The 23,665-nt window shown below is 39.5% G+C and overlaps 1 protein-coding gene across 1 annotated transcript in view; it reads right to left on the bottom strand.

Moving 5' to 3' along the window:
* Positions 1-23,665, bottom strand: part of MAP3K1 (mitogen-activated protein kinase kinase kinase 1) — an 81,834-nt gene that overhangs the window by 40,461 nt on the left and 17,708 nt on the right. The window contains exon 2 of the mRNA XM_082651460.1: positions 340-490. Within this exon, the coding sequence (XP_082507586.1) occupies positions 340-490 (151 nt within the window). The remainder of the gene's footprint in view (positions 1-339; positions 491-23,665) is intronic.

The following is a 23,665-nucleotide window of genomic DNA, read 5'->3' as shown; positions in this document are numbered from 1 at the left end:
CATCAAAATAAAATTGGAAAAATTGCTTTTCTTTTTTAAGTACAATGGAAATCTCTAATTAAAGGATTTTAGATACTAACATTAGAGGGCAGTGTTGCTTTAAGCATTACCTCTCCCACTCAACCAAAGGGATTAGTTCTTAGAACAGTTTAAGTTGCTTAATGAGAATAGTTTTAGCTATGTTTTGTTCAATTGTCTAGAAAATATCAAGGCAAATAAAACCACTGCATATAAAATGAAGAAGGAAAAAAAAAGCTTACAAAAGGATCTATTTATGCTTAATTTTTCATTTCCTCCTATGCTTTCTTCCTTATTAGCAGGTAACCCACAGTCACTCACCACAGGGCCTCTCCTGTTTCTCCTTTCCAGCCATTCGTGCTTCCAGGCTGGCATACAGGTTGCCTTCAGTTTCTCCCTGATCATTCGTTCTTCTGGGCGATCGTCCATCTTGTGCAACCCCTTGAGAGTTTCTTTATTCTCCATCTCACGACTAAAATGGAAGGAGAATGAGATTTATATGTGAAAAAAAATTTCCAAGAACAATACGGTTCTATTTCATACTTTCAATGGACATGTAACTAAAAAGATAACTGTTAAAACCCCTAAATGATTTAATCAAGATATGAAAATACCATTGTGAATCACATTATATTGTTGAAATTATAACATGGATAGTGTTGAATGTTGCCTGATAACATGAGTTCAATAATATTAGCCTTTAAAAAGAAAGGTTCTGGGCTTCCCTGGTGGCGCAGTGGTTAAGAATCCACCTGCCAATGCAGGGGACACGGGTTCGAGCCCTGGTCTGGGAAGATCCCACATGCCGCAAAGCAACTAATCCCGTGTGCCACAACTACTGAGCCTGCACTCTAGAGCCCGCGAGCCACAACTACTGAGCCTGCATGCTACAACTACTGAAGCCCGTGTGCCTACAGCCCGTGCTCTGCAACAAGCACCACAATGAGAAGCCCACGCACCACAACGAAGAGTAGCCCCCGCTTACCACAACTAGAGAAAGCCTGCACACAGCAATGAAGACCCAACACAGCCATAAATAAATAAATAAATTTATAAAAGAAAAAAAAGAAAGGTTCTATTTAGAAGGTGCAGGCTTACTAGTAATATTACTGCAGACCTTTGTTTCTAGGTAGTTAATAAAAAGCATCCTAAGACATTAAGCATTGCATTAACAAATACATTCATGAAAACTGCACTGTTTCTAATTACACCATTCTAACATACTCAAGTATATAACAGACAAATATTTAGAAGAGTATTTTACTACTATTTATCCCAGGAATTCCAACAATTTAAGTCAATATAGATAAAATCTGGTGGATATGCTCATTTGCTGTAATCAGCTAAATATTTAATAAGCTAGGTGAAACCTAACCACATCTTCTGTGATCCCACAATATTTTTTCAACACCTCAATGATTAAATTTGTTTTCTCAGAACATGATATAGTACTTGGGGTACTCCATATATAAATAGTAAAAATTACCTGGTACAAACATTTTGACCTTTACTCCATAATATATTGTGGAGTTACCATAATAAAATAACCTGCAGGCTGGTAACTTTTGAGAACTATTTCTACAAAGCCTAATAGGTAAAACATCCACTAACTTCAAAATACACTCATATTCATACATGGATATATGCAACACACAATATATACAGCCATGGGTTTTAAAAGTGGTTCATAAGGAAAGAGTTAAAGCAACTGCATTCTGGGAGAAGTAACAATTTTAAAAATACTAAGCTAACTTCAGTAACTATTTTGGAAATTCTGTAGAGCTACAGAATAGTTATTTCTTTACACTGATAGGAAAAGGAAATACTCAAGGAAATACCAGAGATGATAACTGCAAGCTTACCAAAAAGTCAAATTTAAACTCCTCTAGGAATTTTCCAGCTAATCATAACTATAAAGCAGCAGTATTTGCAAAGAACCAGAAAAAAAAAACAACCCAAAGAACAAGACAAAAAAAACCTACTTAAAACTAAATATGCACTAGAAAGGAAGTAACAGTTAACTGGTTTTACTTAAGCATCAACACTGTGAGGGGAGTGAAAACCAGTATGTTAAATACCTCTGTGCCAGAGACTGGCCTAGATATTTTTAAGTAATGCAAAGAACACTAACATTTGAAACTTGCAAAGGGGCATTAAGACCGTATAGTAAAATATTTCCACCACACAGGTACAAAAACTGTCACAAAGAAAGAGGCAATGTGGGAGGGAGGGAGGGAAGGAGGGAGGGAAGAAGGAAGGGAGGGAAGGAGGGAGGAAGTTGATTTTATTATTTACTTAAATAATAAAACACTTAAGTGTTTGGCTGTTATTCCTTCCCTAAATATATCATGAAGTGTAAATGTTAGGGGTGGTCAGAGGAATAGGGAGGGACGAGAGGCTAAGGAAGGAAGGGAGGAAAGGGAAGGGGGAAAGTAAGGGAGAGGGAAAGAAGGCGGGGAGAGTAGAGACAGAGCAATACTCTCTCAAAAATTCATCCTGCTCAGTCAGTACTTACCCAGGGAAGCTCAGATTTATAGGCAATCAAATTCATGGGCTGACTGCATACTACAAATTCACTTACAACTCTGGTTTGAAAAGCACTTTCCCCCCTGTAACAATGTTGCAAGGCATGGCTTAGGTTCCCAGGCTAGTAAGTCCCGTTGTAGAACTGCAGTGCATTTTTACACCAGATGGTGCAGCACTCCCTGACAAAGATGCTTATCTTCCCCTGGTCCTAGATGTCTCTCCTCCCCCAAATTTGTTTTATGAGCATCTCTTCTCAATTCTGTATTTTCAGTGTCTTTTCCCTAGTACCCGCTCAAACACACAGAGAACTCTCCTTATCTAAACAAATCTTCCTGGATGATGTGGCTTCCTTAAAGTCAGTATGATTTTCCTCTTTCCTTTCCACTTGTTTTCAAAATACTATCATCTTTCCAACCAATTTCTTATTATAAATAATAGAGGATAAACATACTAGTAGCTCAACTTCTGCACACATCTAAGATTATTTCTTTAGAATAAATGCCCTGAAGTGGAACTGCTGGGTCCAAATGTACACAAAATTAAGCCTTCAGGTAATACTGACAAATTATTTTCAAGAAAACATCTTCCATTCAAAACACCCAGGCCAAGTTGCCAACTTAGTTGGTCTGAACTAGCAACAGCTTCTTCACTTTGAATCTTACTCCAATCCAGGCTTCACAGAGCAGCCAAGGTCACCTCCCCCATTAAAACCCTCTGGTGGCTTCCCCCTGGGCTTAGACTAAAATCCAGAATGTTATGGCCTGTGAGGCCCTGCATCACCCAGTCTTACCTCAACTGAAGTCACCCGGACCGCCCACCCCCTTCTGTTGTTTCTTTCACTGACTGGCTCCAACATCTTTCCTGCTCGGGTTTTTTGCACAGGCTGTTTCTTACTTGTCTACTTTTTACCTTGTTCATTTCTACCCACTCTTTGGCTTTTCTTCAACTCCTTACAGACCTTCCCAATCTCAAATTAGGAATCTCGAGTTCCACTCTTTCACAGCTCTGTACTTTTGCTTTAAAGTGCTCATTGCAATTTGCAAACCTATAAACCACCCCCTCCCCAAAATGTAAGCTCCACAAAGGGAGGGCACGTTTCATCCATGGCTATACAACCATCTAACAATGTTGGCTTACAGTAGGTATTAAAATAAATATTAAATGATCATTTACTAACATCTTTGGCAGCTGTAAGGATCTTCCTAGTTTTAAAATTTAATGATTACTCATGTTAATCTTTTTACAGTTCTGTATTTAATTAAGACTCAGTTTGTAATTTAGATCTTATTCAGTAGAACAATTTTTATTGTTCCTAAATTGATCTGCAAATATAAACCTAAGTGTTTTTTCTAATGTCTTCATAAGTAATAACTATATATCATTAATTCTAAAATGTGTATTTTTTCACATTAAAAAAAAAAAATTTACCCCGCCTAAGGAAGGCAGCTAGGACCCTCAGCGTGTCTTCCTGGAGCCCCGGCTCTTCCAAGTCTGCCATGGGGGCACCTGGTCCCCGGCCCCATTGTCATCTCCAATAAACTTGTATAAACTTTCCTTTCTTAGTTCAACTTTCCCATGCCTGTGCCTCACATTTTAATATCTCTGAAATCTGAATGCCTCTTAGAATCAAATGCTGTTACAATTTAATGGACAGGGTTTTAAAAATTTCTTCATGGTACAGAAAATAATGGTACAATTTATAACCAATGGAATCTTAGATTCAATGAAATATACAGTAAATTCTATTCTACATGCCAGAAAAAAAAAAAAATCATACCTACTTAGCTTCATTTATCTCTGAAAAGAAAACCAAACTGGGAAGAAAAACAAGTTTTTCTTACATACTTACCGTTTTGTTATAACCTTAACATATAGTCTTCACAGATCAGACATAAACAGGGTTTTTATTTTTACCAGCTATGTGTGTATGTCTACATGTATATAGCAGTGATTAGGCATCTTATCCAATTAATATCATAGCTATAGCAGGAAAGTTGTTTGTTTGTTTTTTTTAAACACAAACTAATCTAAACAGATAGTTGTAAAATCACTGCGAGATTAGAGGGCCTCTAATCCATTTTGGTTAAACATGAATAAGAGAGTTATTCTTGCCCTATCTATTACCTAGAACCATACTTCTTATTTTAACTAAAATAGTAGCTTGTATATTTCTGACTTTTTAGCAAAACAAACATATATATTTTGAGAAACTACTTTGAAGACCTAATAAAATTTTATTCAGATAACTATGAGAAACTTAACATTGTTACAGATTAAGCTTTATCCTCCTTTCCTATTTATTTAGAAAACATGAGGTTTCTTGCATTTTTTGGTTTCTAAACATTCCTCAGAATGCATTTGTGACTGACCTAGAGCTTCAAAAAACCTTTTTCCCCTGAGGTTAGGTTTCTAGTTTAGACTCTTCCTAGACCTACAGAATTTACCTGCTATAAAACGAGATGCTTCAATGGCCCCTTCTCAGTGAAGCCACTCAGTCCTGCCTTTATCTGACCCACTGTGGTACCAGCCATTGTTGATGAGACTGCCACTCTTGTAGCTCTCCCCCACCTGTTTTCTAGGAGATGATTTTTCCCTAGTTCTGTTTCTAACACTCTGACTAGCCTCACTGGTATCATATACTAGACCCTCTTCCTGGAACCCCTTAAATGCCAGCCATTGCCCTCTTCTCACAGCACTAAAATACTCTCTTCTTAAGCACACCAAGATATTTCACATCTCTCTGTCTTTGCAGATGATTTATATCCTGAAAGGAATACGCCTTTTGTCATCTCATATGCCTTCAGTAAAGAATTTCCTACCGCCATTCTACAGCAGTTAGCCATTCCCTCCCCGTATGCTAGTATTAATTATCATAGAGCATAAACTCAAGTATTTGTTTAAACATCTGCTTCCCTCACCACACTGGGAGCTCTTCTGGGACAGGTTGCCACATCTTATTCATTCTTCTATCATCAGTGCCAAATGTCCTGGACAGGCCACAAAAGGCACCCTACAAGAAGCCAGAGGGCCTATCCAGCCATAGCCAATTCCTCTTCCCAGGGTGGTGTCTGACACCCGGGGCACCATGCTTTATATATTTGAACCCATCCTGAAGTCCACAGCTGGCTGGTGTAAGAATGTGCCCTGATCCAAACACCCTCTACGCTGGATGGTGCTATACATCTTCACCAGACCTTCTCTCTATGGGAGTTTGAGCACAAGATACATGGAGAGTGTTATGACAGGAAGAATGGCATCAAAATAGAGAAAAAGAGCAAAGTAGTAAATAGGATCAATGAGACAGAAATAAGGCAGAAGAGAGAAATCAGTCAGAAGGAAGATGTAGTTAGCGACAGGGAGAAGGGAATAAGCAATGAACCTAAGAGTTGTACCTGGGTCCCTGTCCATGATGTCAGCCAGCTGGAGCTACTTTTACACATACCTCCCCACGTGGTGAATCACCATGTTCTCCAGAGGCCACATGTATGTGCAGAAACTTCACGGGTCCTTTATTTTGCACTGAAATAAACCCTAACATGTCTCTCTTCCCTGCAACCCCGAAGAGCCGGATGAAAACACTAACTCAGCACATTCCCTGGCACACAGAGGACATTCGATAAACACTGAAAAACAGAATCCTACAAGTTTACTATAATTTCTTTAAGGTATTTCTTAAATGGTTCATCTTTAGCATGAAAATATAATGTTAGTCAACAACTAGTGATTGGAGAAGTAACTGCCAGACTTATGTCATAACAGAAAAAGTGAATGTTATGTGTCAGGCAAGGTGTTAGGTGCTTTACGGGTATTAACTCATTTCATCTTCCCGACAACCCTATCAGGTCTTTACCATCTGAGGTCTGGAGAGGCTGGGTTACAAGCCCAGGGTCACACAGTTTTAAGTGGTAGGAACAGGCTTCAAACCCCACTCAATCTGACTTTGAAGCCTGTGCTCTTCACTGGTCTAGCAGGTCACTGTCAAATCTGATTTTGTCTTTACAGCGAGTCAGCATCAGATATCTAAGTTGATATCTACTTGATGAGGATTCAAAGAAGTTTAAACAAGTTTTTTAAATGGTGACTTTTGTTATAAGAATTAAAGAAGCACATTAATTTTATTCATTAGTAGAGTACATCACTGTAATAGGAGTAACAAAGAGTATAATGATTATATGAAACCCTTCTGGAAATTAATGGGGTTTAACCTTAGTATACATAAAGATTTCCAGAACAGTTTAGATTATGGATAACTTTATTTAGGGAGAATCTCAATTCTCTCAGTGTCCAAGCAATCTCAAAGAACACTGGAAAATGCACTGAATTATTTGGGACAGGCACAGTTCAGAGCCACCCAACTGAGGTCTGCTTGGGAAGTTACCTTAGCAGCAGGAATTCACATACTAAAACCCACAAGCTTTGTTACCAAGAGGAGAGAGAGCAAGGGAGGAACTATCTCCCAAAACAAAACTAGACCACTCTGGGACCCTTAAAATTTAAGTTGCCAGGCAAAAGGCGAGAGAAGGAATGACTTCGGAAAGGACGACGAGAATGTGGTGAAGCATGAAGGCTAACGACAGAGGCTAACCATCCCTGCCATCGACAGGGCACTGTGCTGACAGGGGGCATCTCAGTCAATTCTCATGAGAGTGGGACTCTTAACTATCCCACTGTCAGGTAAGAAAAAAAGCAGGGAGGTTATGTGTCCAAGGTGATAAAGTCTGTGAAAAATACTGGATTTAACTCAGATATGAATGATTTCCAGGGCAAAAGCAAACTTAGTATTTACAACTGCTTAAAATTCATACACCTAGATCTGAGGCCAAAAAATCTGTATCTCAGTGGTGGAACAACTCTGTTTTTCCTTAAGATAATTTCTCCAGAGATATATTGTCATTGGCAACTGCTGGCCTTTTCCCTCTTCTGAGCAAGAAGGATTAGATAAAATCATTGGTAAGGCCAACCCTTCCATCTTTATGTAATGCAACATTTACAACATGTCTAATTTTACATAAGAAATAATACATAAAAGTGGCTCACATTATGAAAATTAGTCCCCAGAAGATTTCATTCCAGGTTGTGCTCGGTAATGTTTGGCCCTAAGAACTAAAGATGGCACAACTCCTATTTATTTTTACCAATAAACAGGCAACTACTTTTTTTTCCCTCAATACAGAGTAAATATCCTCTCTTTAGCACAACAAAGGACTGTTGATTTCTTAATATGGGTATGGCCATGGTATAATCAGTTTTGTAATATGTTGAATCTCTATCAGAAATCTTCATCAGGGTGAGAAAAACTATTTCTAGTATTGTGTGCAAACCTTCCTATTTAGTCCTTTGAAGGATACAGGCACAGAATTTCATCCTCAAAAAGCTCACGTTCTAGTTAACTACATCAAAAATTAAATAATATGGAGGTCAAATAACAAAGATGACAATATAGCTTACTATCAACAATGATTACCAGCAGTTTAATACCACCTTAGTTATTCTGATTGATTCATATTTATAAATTATTCTAAATTGTCTTGCACATACTAAAAATCAACTTACCTGATATCAAGGATTCCTTTCTATTAAAATATCACCCCATTTGAGTTTTAAGATTATAATTATTCTCCACTAAAAATTACAGAATTCTGAAAAGTAGAACATGGTATAGAATCGTGATAAGTATGTTTGAAATTAACCAAAATTAAACCAAAAAATTAGTGGATAATCATACTGCAAATACTCGCTCTCTAGCTGACCTAGGTCAGCCTAGACAAGGAAAGTGCAAGTTCTTTGAGGGCAGGTCCTTTCCCCTGGCATGTCCTGCAGCCACAAACAAAGCACCCAGAGCAACAGATGCCACGGACTTGATAAGCAACCAATGATTTGGAGTCAGAGCAGCTGGTTATCACTTCAAATCAACAAACATCTGGGAGGACTTCCCTGGTGGCGCAGTAGTTAAGAATCCACCTGCCAATGCAGAGGACGTGGGTTCAAGCCCTGGTCCGGGAAGATCCCACATGCCACGAAGCAGCTAAGCCCGTGCGCCACAACTACTGAGCCTGCGCTCTAGAGCCTGCGAGCCACAGCTACTGAGCCCACATGCCTAGAACCCGTGCTCCACAACAGGAGAAGCCACCACAAGGAGAAGCCCGCGCACCGCAATGAAGAGTAGCCCCCGCTCGCCACAACTAGAGAAAGCCCGTGGGCAGCAACGAAGACCCAACCCAGACAAAAAATAAATAAAATAAATAAATTTTAAAAAAAAACTCATCAGGAGGAAAAGATAATTCAGACAGCTCAAACATACAGCAAATTCAGGAGGGAAGTAGTTATGTAGAGACAATCAAGTATATGCAATGACTATTAAAATTGATAAGAAATTTAAAGAAAATTAAAGGAAATAAGATGAATCAAGTCAGTAATCAAGTTAGGTTAGTAAGGAAATGAATATCCTAGAAGATTTAGCAATTTGAAATAAAAAATATTATTTTTTAAAAAGTAGTCAAGGAGGAAAACCAGAGAAGGTGAGGGCAGGTGTCTCTTCAAGTGAACACCCCTCATGTGTGGGCATAAAAGAAAACAAATCAGACTAAAGTGAAACCAACACGTCAGTTCTATAATGTCTTATGATTCAAGTTCAATGAAATTCACTGACTTGTCACAAATTATGAGCTGAAATTTGATGGCAATATTTATGCAGACAAGTGAAAATTATAAAAATAGAACTAGACAGAAATGAGTTTTGTGATTTTGTAAGATTCATCGTGTCACAAAATATATGAATATCTTAGTGACAGAAAAACTGAATGCAGTTCTGTTACCAATGATAAAACAAATGGACTGAAAAGTTGCTAGGTTACTTAAACTAAATATTTTACAAAAATACTTTATTTACTCATCAAAGTAATCACTTCTGTAACAAAATTTCTAAGTAGTACTATTCTTCTATCCATCTTCCTATGGGATAAGATTCACACTATTCTTTTCTTCTCACTCATGAACTCAAGAAAATCTACAGGTTTAATGTAAACTATTTTTTAAGAGTCATTGTTTACAGGGGGAGTTTAAAACCAATATGGTTGCATTTCTCATTTGTTCCTTTCCAATAAAAACCCATGAAAGCTTCAAATACTTTTTACTCTGTAAGCCTGTATTCTTTTAATATTCAGTGCTAAAAATTCCACTGTTTATTCCTTCCTCTGTTGTGTCCTTGATAACTGACGAAGAACCTTTAGAAACTTTGGGGAAAAAATGGGACGTATGAACATCCTCTTCTTTAATTGTTGAATATAGATCAGTAAGCAAGGAAAAGGATGCTAATTTTTTACAGTATTTGGCTAAATGTGTATTTGCTTTCAAGAATTCCTCTTTCATGCTACTTGACAAACCTAGGGTTGGGAATGTGTAAAAGACAACTGATGCATAAATGTAGGTGAGCTTTTATACTACATTACAGAAGTATATCGGAACTCCCTACACTACTACTATTGGGGCAGTTTTCAGAAAAGCAATGTGTCCTGTCCTCCATCTAAGGGCACTGGTACATAATCCATGGCACAAAGCAGGTATTCCAGGGGGAAAAGATGGCTGCTCCTTCACCATTTTGGTTTTCATCAAAAAGCTCCCAAGTCAGTGTTATGGGGGGCTCTGATGTATGTTTTTCTTTGGAACCTTCTCCAATGGGTGTGTGATTACATTTTTACTAAGTCAATTATCTTGAAAGAAATGTGGCAGCTTCAGTTTGAATATTCTAAAAGATCAAATGAACAAAACTAATAATTGCTAAAGTGGTATGTTACTGCACATTTTCCCTCCCACAGTTTAAGAAAAGTGGTTTAAAGTTAAAAATGTAACATTTTGAGTACCTTCTGTGTTAATAAAAACCCTTGGACTGTTTTTAACATTCCCAGATTAATGGATGAGAAGGCATATAGTGCTGAAGTAGAGCACAAAGCCCTCTTACAGCCTTTTTGCTAGGAGAATGATTTCTTTCAAACCCCGTGGAACAGCTAGCACTATTTCTACAGTACTTCCTCCTAGCTGGTGGAAAGGCATGTTAACTGGGATGCTCAGAATGAGGAAGAATGACTTCCTGACAAATGTAGCTTTTCTTCTCTATGCTTTTAATGCTAGAAAACCACTCTGTTCAATGAATGTTGGCACGCCTACTACGTGTAAGCTCTGGGCTAGGCAACAGAGATACAAATACGAAGTGGGATAAAGAAAAGTAAGACAGGATCTCTATCCCTCTAGGCGCTTAGTCTAGCAGAACAGAGAAAACAGATGCCAACCTTGCTATAATAGATGTATTTTAATATATCATAAATAGTTGCAAGGATGGAGTGGATCTCCATCTTAATTTTATCTAGGAGAGTCCTAGAAAGATCTACAGAGGAGGTGATGCCTGAATAATATATATATATTTTGTGTGTGTGTGTGCGGTACGCGGGCCTCACTGTTGTGGCCTCTCCCGTTGTGGAGCACAGGCTCCGGACGCGCAGGCTCAGCGGCCATGGCTCACGGGCCCAGCCGCTCCGCGGCATGTGGGATCTTCCTGGACCGGGGCACGAACCCATGTCCCCTGCATAGCAGGCGGACTCTCAACCACTGCGCCACCAGGGAAGCCCGCCTGAATAATATTTAATGAAAGAACAGGACTGGCAGGCTTGGAGCCAATGAAGGCTGAAAGATTTTCTTGACAAAAGAAACAGCTCTGGTGAAAATAATGTTCTATAGAATATTAAACAGTTTATGATTCTGCTGTTTAGGAAACACTAAAATAAACACGTTCATTTAAAGACCTATGTGCATCATATTTTTCCAAGAGGGAAAAAAAAAAGAAGGTAACACAGTATTCCTTGCACTCATTTGGCACAGAAGTCCTTTAAGCAAAACATCTTTGACAGAGTAGTAGTGGTCCTTAGAGAGAAATGTGTATGTGATCATCTCTATATCCTTTCTGGCTCAAATGAGTCAATAGGTCTAAGAAGAAAAATCCAGAGAAGAAACTAACACCAGCTGTTTTAATGTCTTAATATAAGGCTTCACGGGCTATCATAAAATTCAGCAATTGTCTTTAGTGCAACTAAGCCTCCAAGAATCAAAATATGTGGGAAAAAGATCACCTGACAGCCAGCTTGAGATGAGTAAATTCACCTGGTACAAACTCATCTTAAGAGAAGTGGATATCAGACATACAAACGTGGCCCAATCTAACCACTAGCAGAGGCCAGAGTTTGTCACTAAGATTTGCCCCAGGCCCAGTCTGCTCACTCTCTGCCAAGGACTTAGGTCCGGGGTGAGGACAAAGAAGGTATCAGCCAAAAAAACAAAGCCAAAAACCCGATAAGCCATTTGCTCTAAATAGCTCTATATGCCTAGAGGAAAGCCCCAGAATCTGAAATAAAAAAGGGGCCTGGGGCACGGTCCTCACTTCACTGCAAACCCCTGGAGCTCTGGCACAGTGGAAGCACTCGTGTGTCTTCAGCACTGATGACAGCACTCCTGGCAGTGACTGGTGGGAAGCAGATGAGGGCAGAAGCAGCATCAGTGCTCAGCAGAGGCAGTGAGACCAGTGTGGCTGAAAGAGGCGAGGGCAATGGCCGAGGAGGCAGAGCTGTCCGGAGATGGCTACAGGGAACTGACCAAATTCCTTCACTAGTCATGCCAGGCCCACACTGGGGAGTTTAGAAAGTATGGCGGTGGGGTTTGTTAGGGGCATTGATGGGGCAATGGCCACCCAAACCAGTAAAATCTTGGTTGTATACACAGCAAAATCAAAAGGGCTTCTTATTCAACAGAAATGACATAACTTGAAGGACATGTTCCTAGGATAGGGTGGATAAAGAAGTCATACCACAAACATCATCAAGATGGATGGCATGGTGATCAGTGGCATGAGCTCTGGAGCTAGAATGTCTGAGTTAAAATCCAAGGTCTGACACCTACTAGCTGTATGGCTTTGTCCCAAGTTATTTAACCTCTCTGTGCCTTTCACTGTTTTAAGCCCTTAGCGTATAGTTCTCATCTCACAGTTTTAAAATGAATGAACATGGATGAAGCACTTAAAATAGTGCCAAGTATATGGTAAGCACACAATAAATGCAACTACTACAACTATTACTATGATCATTATTTATGATCTGCTACTCTTTATGGAGACCTCCTCTGAACTGGGTATCATGCTAGGTGCTATCCTTACAGGGGCTCCAACTCTCACACGAGGCTACAACGTTAAGTAAGACACATTGTCTCCCTGTGCAGACAAAGAAACTCTTACAGAAAGATAAGTAACTTGACTAAGGATCCACAGTAAGTGGGAATTCTTTGTTTCAAAACCAGGTCTCTCTGGCTTCAAAGCCCTGTGCTCTTCCTTCTAGTCTATGTTACACATAATTTCTTTTAACAATATGTTAGTTGAAAAACAGATGAAAATAGCAAAATACAACTATTTTTTTCTAGTTACAGGAGGTAACAATGTTGATTAGAGACATCTGGAATGTGAAGACTGCCAAACAAGGCTACTACGTGGCCCACTACCGGTGGGGTGCAAGGAGGGAGGTGAGAAGACAAAGGAGGAGGCTCCAACTGTGTCTTTAATATTCGTTTCTTTAAAGCACAGATACCCAATTGCAGCAAATATGATAAAATATTAACATTTATTAAATACAGGCAACGGTTTTATGGCTGTTCGTTATATTATGCTCTAATATTTTCCCTCTGTATGGCTGATATATTCCTTAAAAATAAACATGTGCTACTGAATTACTCTTCTCTACACTGTGGGAGGCTTCACAAAACCAAAGAAAAATAACAGGACTGGGGAGTCTTGAGATTAAGAGCCAAGTCATAACTAGGCCATTAGCCAGCTACATAATCTTTAAGCGATTCACAACCTTTCTGGAATTCAGGAATTTACCAAATCAGATCAGACTACAAGATTCAGGGCCATCCAGAATGAACATGATTCATTTATTAATGCCACTATGTAAATGCTATAGTTCTGTGAGGGAGAAATAATATCAAAAAATATAAAGCTCAACAGGATCCACAAACTCCCTCTAATTGTTGTATCTGGAGAATACCTCCCAACAGTTTATTTGTATAAAATATTCTTTGTACATCTATAATCCAGTGGCTCCTGGTGTTTTAAAATGTGAGAATCCTTTCTCAACATTACCAACACCATAGAACAAATACGGATCCACAGACCCTGTGAAAACTCAGACTAGAAATTACTAAACTTTTAGACTCAGTACCCCCGATAGGCACTATGATAAAAGCAATTCAAATCTAATTATTAAAAGGGTATGTATTATGTACAAGGGACTCTATCAAAGCTCTCTCAGAAAGATAAAACAACCGTTAGGAGAAACATTCAAGAAAGGAGAGACCACAAAACATGGATTTCAAGGGTTTTTTTTTAAACACTGAAAACATTAACTTTTCTAGTTTTTTTTTTTTTTTTAAATGAAAGAACCACAGATTTCTCTTCCTTAAAAGACACATAACCATTTTGCATATTTAAGTGCTCTGAGTCAAAAAGATGTGAAGTAGTAGCCTGAAATGAGAAATGAAGCATGGTGGCTTTCTGGCCAAGTCTCAGCTTCAGTTGTGACAATGTTCCAATCTGAATTCTAACTCCCGAGTCCAGGGCTCTCTGCGGCCACAAAGCCTGCTTTTCCCATAATGTAGTATCATCATTTCAGAAATGCTTAATCTGTGTCAAGTCAGAGAGGTGAGAGTTTGCTTTTTTTAAATGGAGAAAAGCTGGGATACAGTGTTAACATTTAATGAGTCATTCTGACTGCTAATATGAAAACACAATTACTGCTAAAATTTTTTTGCTTTTGTATTACTAGAAAATCATAATATTTTCAGAGAATGCTTGCCATTCAGCCAATTAGTACTCCTTATTTAAGTAACATGAATAGATGTCACTGCAATTTATTTACTTATTTATTTTACTTTTAAGATCTACTCTCTTAGATGCAAATTATTCTTTAAACTGAAAAAAAAGTGACATCTTTGGTTAATTACATCTGGTATTTAGGACATAAGCTTGACATATTTGGGTTAGACAACTTAAACATTTTATATGGAATGAATTTTAATACCTTACACAATATATTTTTTTGGTTGTTGTTTTTTTTTTTTGCGGTACGCGGGCCTCTCACTGTTGTGGCCTCTCCCGTTGCGGAGCACAGGCTCCAGACGCGCAGGCTCAGCGGCCATGGCTCACGGGTCCAGCTGCTCCGTGGCATGTGGGATCTTCCCGGATTGGGGCACGAACCCGTGTCCCCTGCACTGGCAGGCGGACTCTCAACCACTGTGCCACCAGGGAAGCTCTATTTTTTTGTTTTTGACTTTAGGATTTTAATACAAAATATCATCCCTCAGTGGGCTGTACGATTAATCTGTCTACATCAGCAAGTATAAATCAATTTAGCATACAGTTCACCTCCTTTAAAAAAAATCACTCCCTACTTGCACAGTCCAATAAACAAGTGGAAAAGCTGGAGACAATCGATGCCTAGCAATGTATTAAGCCGATATACCACAAACGTGCCAATAAACTACAAATAATGGCCACGTAAATTCTCAAATGAAATCTTTTACTTCTGATACTGGTGTGTTTGCTAGTGTTCATGTTCTCAGCCTTTCACAGATAAGAACTACCGAAAAGTACCACGTGGTTTATTTTGAAGTAGGTATTTGGATTTGAACCTCAGGAATCTCCCCAAGTGACCTATGGCCAAGTTGTGATCCAACAATCTCTGTACTAATATCCCCTGGGAGACTGAGGTCTCCCCAGTAGATCCTGACCAATGTCATAAATTCCTCAATCCCTTTCAATTATTCCGGAATAATTCCTATTCACTGAGTGTCCATACACCCATCTTAAAACAAACAAAAAACCCTTCAGCTAGAGAATACATTAAAATAATGGGAAGGTTTTGAAACTTGCAAAGAGCTGAATCATGCTTATGTTTAGGTTTTGTTTCTACAGTTGGTTTTGGAGGCACAAACTCCCTCTAAGAATACTAGCCACCCTAGTTAATCCATTGGAAGATAGGATCAAGAGTGAATCTAACTTCTTTGTTCACTGTCTGGCATAAATTACCTATTGGAATTAATTATAGTACACAGTTGGAGAAACCAAGGATTCAAAGTGAAACAGAACATTCTAGGAATGGAATGGGAGGAGAGAAAAAAACCTTCATTCAATAGGTGGCACTCTTTCCTTAAAAATGTAACTTAGGCAATTATTAATATTAAAGATGTCATCTGCCCACAAATACCTTGAAAGAGAAGCCACATTAATTCCGATATCCTGTCCCAAATACAGTCTGAATCATTACATTCTGTCTTCCTGAATAATGTCTTCTCATTTCAATGGAATTTTGCAGATGTTCATAAATATGCTAATTTCTTTTCACTGTAGCAAAAGCTACAATTTAGGAGAACCAAAGAATCGCATTTATTTTAAACTGGCAGGTTTTGACTTACAGTTTAGCCTGATATATGCTTCAAAAGCCATTCTTCCTAACCATTTTCTAATTTTAAAGACTTCAATTATAAAAGAATAACCTGAATGGAAATGGGGCAAAGAACTATACTTGTACTTTATAAATTGTATTATTGTTTTCTGTTTTAAAACATGACAGCAACTCTTTCATAAGCATGCATATTAATATTCTTTTTAATTAAATAACTGACTAAGGGCTTCCCTGGTGGCGCAGTGGTTGGGGGTCTGCCTGCCGATGCAGGGGACACAGGTTCGTGCCCCGGTCCAGGAGGGTCCCCCGTGCCGCGGAGCGGCTGGGCCCGTAAGCCATGGCCGCTGAGCCTGTGCTGCGCTATGGGAGGGGCCACAGCAGTGAGAGGCCCGTGTACCGCAAAAAAACAAACAAAAAAACTGACTAAATTCATTATCATTCTGGCTGAAACTCAAAACTTTTACGTTGAAAAACAGAAACAATGTTGACAATTAATAAAATGTGAGTTTATCTAGTATACAGAAGAAGCAAAAAATAAAAATAAAATTTGTCTAATTTTCCTTAGGTATATCCTGTGGTTCCCACCTCATCACAAGTTCTAGGGTCGTCCCTTCCTTGGAGAAACTATCCCAGAAGCTGCCTTCAGCCTTCCCCACTGGTCACAGCCCCTCTAACTCAGTCGGGGCGGGGGGGTCCTTCCTCAGTCCCAACTCAGCAAATAGCACTCTGTTATAATGGTTTCTTACTTGTCTGTCTCCAACATTTGACTGTGAAATCCTTGAGAGCAGAAATGAGTCTTAACTTTATGCTCCTTGCCCTAGCAGAAAGCTTGGCATATGGCAGACACTCAATAAATATGTGCTGAATAAAGGAACAGATTGATCTTTCCCCTCGGGCTGTGTTTTTTCTTGATGGCAAGGCCTATGTCCTACTCATCCACCACTCTAACAGCACTGACTCTGAAATGCCTGGTACTTGTACACAGCAGGCGATGAGGAAGTAACACCCTTCCAATACGAAAGATCTCTAAGATGTAAATAAGCTTCACTGAGGCCTTTGTGTAAACTAACTCCCCACCATAAGTTTTAGGAACACTGCAGAAAGAGAAGAGCTGGGAATACCAGCTGTAGTAAGAGTGACAGATTTCACCCCCAGTAAAACACTGAGATGGTCAGTAAAGGAAGCCCAAAACCATAAGCTTAGACACATGTATTTCAGTGGAAAAAACTTTTCCATAACTTTGGAACTTGTCCATATCTCTAATTTTGTTAATACCTATTGATTTTCCTGTAGTTAACAGGAAGAAAGAATTCTAAAGAAAATCCCAAAAGATTTTGTGCCTGGGAGGGACGAGGCAGAAGACAAGACTACATCCTATTAGGAAGAAACCTGAGTGGAAGAAAGGGAACTAGCTGAGGAGGTCAATGAATGGGGTGTCTCCAGCGAAGGGACAGCGCTAGAACCCCCAATCCAGACTCCTCAAACCTGGATTCTCCTAGTTTGGAGGGGATACGGCTAGCAGGATGCATTTGAAATCACAGCATAAGCATGAAAAAAATAAAGCATCTACTTCTAGAATGTCAATTTTATTCCAAGATTTGGGAGAGCGCTGCAGTGACAGTTTTGTGTTAAAAATACAAATACGAGGCTTCTCTGGTGGCGCAGTGGTTGGGAGTCTGCCTGCCGATGCAGGGGACACGGGTTCGTGCCCCAGTCTGGGAAGATCCCACGTGCCGCAGAGCGGCTAGGCCCGTGAGCCATGGCCGCTGAGCCTGCGCATCCGGAGGCTGTGCTCTGCAACGGGAGAGGCCACAACGGTGAGAGGCCCGCGTCCCGCAAAAACAAACTAAAAACAAAAAACAAGTATGACTAAAACATAAAACTCAAATGAATTAAGGTAAACTATGAGACTAGGGACTTGAATCAATTTTGTTCAATGTTCCAAGTAAGCATTCCCAGAATGGCAGGCTGCAGAGCATGCTCCCGGGTCCTTTCTCTTCAACAGAAGTTTGCCGAATGGATGTTCACCAGTAAGCTAAAGCAGCTGTTCTCAACAACTTTCCCACAATCTGACGATCACATATGTATGACAAAACTTCAAAAATTTGTTTAGGGGACATAAACAAATGTTTATCAATGGCACAACCACTAGCGACATATAAGTAACAAGTCACCCTCTACCTGAAGCAAAGATAAACCGCCTAAGTGCCAAAGCATCAGCCATATCTCTACCACTTTCCATCCAAGAAAGTCTATCAGTTATGCAAGATAATAAGCAATATTTACAAGGATATTTCTAAATATGTCCTAAATTATTTTTCTAAAAAGAAATCATTTTAAAACTCTGATATTTTATTATTACTAAGAAAGTACTCTTGGGTTACCTCCCCAGACTATCGCCACACCCACACCTTCGACATCAAAATCTGACTGGCTACCAGTCAGGTACACATGCTGCCTAAGTTAAAATGGGACCTGGACAGTATTTCCATAAGGTAACTACTAACAGCAATTAGGAAGAAGTTAGAAAAATCCAAGAGCCACCCGGAAGGCTTGGACAGAAAGCAATCCTCTGAACATCTGGTGCAGGGAGGTCACTTTAGTGTTCATGTCATTCTAAGGGAAGGCCATAAAACATGAAAAAAAGTGCAAGCAGAAACCATGAAATGGATTCCAAGAATACTTACAACCATGTTTCTGTGAAGACATAATCTCTGTGGGGGCAGGGATTTTTGTCTGTTTCATCACTGCTATATTCCTAGTGCCTGGCATGTAGCCGCTTCTTAATAAATTTGCCAGGTGGATGAATGTTTTGTTACACCATGAGCAATAATAATTTAAACACCGAGAAAACCCCTACCAACGTATTTCATAACCATGGCAAACTTCATCACAGACTGGCTTCCTATTCACTATGCAGTCAAGCACCCTCCAAGCCCCTCCCTTAAGAAATGTCAGTGTTCCAGGAAAGCACACTCACTACTTTAACAACAAACCTCCCCTCTTATGCTCCGTCTCTTCAGCCTATGAGCATCCTCCCTTCTTGCCTTAAAACAAAAACCAACCCAACCAACCCCAAAACGCTTCCCCGCTTTTGCAAATCCTTAGGCTTCTGCCTCTCTCCCACTCCGTCCTCCTCCAGCTTCTCAAGAGGAGCCTGGGCTTCCTCACTGCCCTGTCATCCCTTAAGGAAGCTCAGTGGCTCCAATGCTCAATACTCCACTAATTCTGGCCTTGAGGCAGTCACAGCTACCCTTGCATCCTGCCCAGTGGCATTACTACTGCTGACCATTTTCTCCTTGGGTAAAATAGTCTCCTCTGCCTCTCAGGTATCATTTTCCTGCAGGTTCTTCTCTGCTCTCTTCCAGGAAATCCTGGCATTGCTCGGAGGAATCTGAGCTAGAATTCCCCACTATCCTTTCAGAGGTATGGATATAAGCCGGGGCCTGCCTATCAGGAAATCAAAATTGCCCATAGGAAGTCCCCATTCATTCCTCAATTCTTGGCCATTGTGAGAGATTCGGAGAAACCCAAGACTGAACTGAGCAAAGGCACCATTAAAGAGAAGCGTCTCAGCCAGGAAACTTCAATCCCAGAGGTGGAATTACTATCAATGTAATAAGATATAAAGCTAAGCATATTTTACTTTCTACACGTTGTTTTCTTAAAAGCTGTATATAAATACAACACACACAATAAAACCATTTTCAGGAGTCGGACACAATCATTCTTGATTTTTCTGGGGGGGTGTCAACTCACGTTTTTATTAAGAGGGCTTTCTTAAAGCGCAACAGTATTTCTTTCTTCATCTTTTTTCTTCATTGCCTACATCATTTGTACCCTAAAAGGACAATCAACAGGCAGCATTCATGAAGTTGTCTCATATCCAGCGTGTACATGAAAATGGTCAAACCCAGGTAGAACCTACAACTACTCCTCAGTTTTCTCCAAGAGTTTCTCATGAAACTAGCTACTGGTAATCAGTAACTAGCTAGAGAACACAAGAACTGAATTATCTTGTTACCTACCAGCTCTTATCTGGGGATAACTCAGTTCCTAGAACAGTAGTAGCCACATGGTATATCAGTAAACATTACTGAGTTTGGAATGATAGTGAAACTTTCCAGAAGCAGCACATATGTAAGATTTCTAGGACTGCAAACACATTACTACTGTTATTTAAGAAACAAAATAATGGAATATTAGAGACCCAGTTAAGGGCAAAGATATTTATCTTGCCTTAAAGGAGATTTCAGTTTTACCTGAGTGACCTTTCTGTAGTTAAACTCAAAGATAATCTCCTTTGTTTGTTGGGGAGGCATAGGGTCAGGGAAATTACTGAATTCTCTCAGAGCCACTAAGCTCTTTTAATTATAGAAGATGGCTGCTGAAGACAAAATACTTGATAGGCAGGCATTCGTTAACTTATATTACTAGTAGAGAACAAATAACAGTAAGAGAATAAATGAACTGAAGCCCATTTAGGCATACGCTATATTGGATGTGTGCCTTAGAAATTAGTATCTTTATTCTAATGAGTAAACAGGCACAAACAACATTCAAAACACACCAATTAAAAGAATGCCGAAGTCTAAATTGAGCTTTAATTTGAAACCACTGGAAATGAAAACTAGCTATTATTTTCATGACCCATTTATTAAGAGCTCTAACAGCTATGTTTAGTTGTAAACAAATAAATTTTAAATGCCTGAGCTACCCAAGGCAGCTACCTCAGAGCATGCAATAGGACATGCAGGTGCGAGCCTAGGAGAAGCCCAGAGGAGGGAGCGTGTGTATATACAGAGCAGAGGGTCAGGAGTTTTCACTCTGCCTATTGCCCCCTAACATTTCTGAGGTATTCCCACCAGCTGTAAAATGGGAAGATGCCTGTGTCGCAGGGCGAGGATGAGACAGCCTGTGCGAGCACTCTGTAAAGGGTGAAGGCTCCACAAGTGTTAACATTGACCATGCACTCCAAGCACATCTCCCATTCTGCTGGCAAAGGTGTGCGCATGAAGGACCCTGAGCCTACTCTCTTTTCTGGTACAGTAAACATACTGAAGTCTAAACTTGTGTTTACAACTGGTCTTCTTTTATAAGAACTTCACATAACAACGAAAAATGTTAAAACATTTCACTGATGCTTCCTGTATATTTTGGAGGACCTAAACAGCCAAGACAGGGAAAATGAGTTAATAGACAATGAAATTTGTTCTCTGATATAACTCAAACCCATCTCCTGATTTAAAAAAATATTAAAATATGCATAAAAGATTACCATAAGGTTAAAGAGCACAGTCTTGGAGTCAAACTGCCAGGGTTCACACCCAGGCTTCACCCACCCACTAGGTGCCAGGTTACCTCACCTCTCAGGGTCTCTGTTTTCTCATCTGTAAAATAGGAATAAAAACCGCACTTACTTCACACGGATAGTACAAGGCTTAAAATGAGACAAGCTATATAATGTACCAGTGTACCAGGCACAGAGGAAATTAACTACTATTGATATTTCCAATAAGACAAGCACAGCAGGAGAATGCAGCTAAACTAGGATGGACTAAGGTGAGCTACGCAGGGGCACCCTAGCCCCACACTGCACTTCAGTGCTCAATGACGGAACCTCTCTAATGCCACTCTAAGAGTCAGGAGGTTGTACTCTTGAATTCTAAAATACTGTGACCATAAATCCTAGGGCTTTATTTATTTTTTTTATTTAATTTAATTTTTTGGCTGTGCCACGTGGCATGTGGGATCTTAGTTCCCCAACCAGGGATCGAATCTGCACCCCCTGCACTGGAAGCATGGAGTCTCTGGACCACCAGGGAAGTCCCTTAGGGCTTTATTTTCACCCTTTGAAAGTAATTTCATATCCACCATCTCATTCGATCTTTTCAAATTCTGGTAGTAGGAAAGGTATCATTATTTCTAATTCACAGATGAGGACAGTCAGATTCAAAGCAGTTAAATAACTTTACTCAATGTCCTGCAGAAGTGGTAAGATAATACTGGAGACGGGCCTGATGGGCCTGAGCCAATGCCAACACTTAGTCCACCACAATAAGCAGTCGGAAAGCAGGTTAAGTACCTTTCAACTAAAGACACCTGGCAATTCCCTATCCAATAGTTACAAGGGAGAAAGAAGGAATCAGATATGTCCATAAGGAACTCTTGAATTTGGACTGCAATTTGAGTAGGCTTTTCATTTTACCTGAGACAGTAAAGACAGAAGTTTTGCATCAGAATAATTTTGGTTTTTAAAGTATTATCCACATTATCTCATCTTCAAGTAGCGCTACTTGACTACTGAGAGGTCAAAAAAGAATTCTCATGGTTATTAAAAAAAAAAGAATTCTCATGGAATTCATTTGTTTCTAATTTTTTTATTAGTCCTACATAAACAATCATAGATATTTTGAATAGACTAGAATGTTCAAAAGTGTTTTTTTTAATATTTAAAGTTCTAAGGGAAACAAATGGTCAATGATTCTAAATATTTAATAAGTGTGAAAGTTAGCATGCTACCAATTTTTTGAAATGGCAGTCTAAAGGCCCACTTGGTGGTTAGTCGAATTAAACTTTAATTACAAAATGAACAACTAGGAAAACTTAAGTTACAAATCAGGGGTTAAAGCTAATTTAGGCCTAGGTCTTTGTGGCCCACCTCCCTCTCTCAGAGTCTAACTACCTTGGAAGCAGCCCGATGAGGTTTCGGAGTTCACTGGTTCTAGAGACTGATTTCTAGCTGCCACCACAACCCGCCCTTCCTGCTCTCCATCCCATTCCTGACCTGTCTCCTAAAAAACGTCCCGGTGGCTGCTTCTATGCTCCAGCAGGCAAGAACAGTTCAGCATCCTGTTGAGCCAGCCTTATTCAGGAGGAGCAGCTCTTAGAGACATCTGAAATGATCCATGCCAAGGAATTCACCCTGGCTTCAGCTGCAGCACAGCAGTGGATCCCTCTGCTACCCAGGATCCAACATGAGCCTAGTGATGTTTCACTTCCCAGACCTATAGGAGTGACTCCAAAATAGTTACTGGGCTGTGATTCTGAAATTATAGCAGCTAAGAGTGCTGATGTCACCATTTCCCCCATGACAATTACAGGTGACATAATCCTGGAGGAGAGCTGGTGATGGCTGTCAGATCACCATAGTGACCACAGTCTCTGAACCTCAAATTCACACACATGATCCTAAGAAACCAAAATTTTATCTCATTTTCATGGGTAAGAGTTGTTGGAAGACAGAGCTGGAATGCTGAAGTTTCAATGGTTTATGGAAAGAAGACAGTATTGTATTTAAAAAGATTTGACACGTGGCTGCCTAAGCATATGGTAAAGAATGAATCAACATTTTAAATATATTATTCCTTACGTAAAAACTTTTTACAAAACTTGTGTGTTATTTTCAATGTTTTTAATGTAGGCAATCTCCACAGCACACTAAAAAAAAAAATCCTAGATTAGGTATCTAAAAAATGAATAATTAATAGTATGCAATTTTCTATGTCTTTGGGCTAACCTTTGCCACAGATTTAAAAACTCTCTGGCTTTTAAATAAAATGTATTTTTTTAAATGTATCTTTATTGGAGTATAATTGCTTCACAATACTGTGTTAGTTTCCTGTTGT

This window comes from Grampus griseus (genome assembly GCF_964374135.1).
Source record: "Grampus griseus genome assembly, chromosome: 3".
Lineage (NCBI taxonomy): Eukaryota > Metazoa > Chordata > Mammalia > Artiodactyla > Delphinidae > Grampus > Grampus griseus.
The sequence above is the reverse complement of the archived record's forward strand: the minus strand, read 5'-3'. Positions and strand labels throughout refer to the sequence as shown.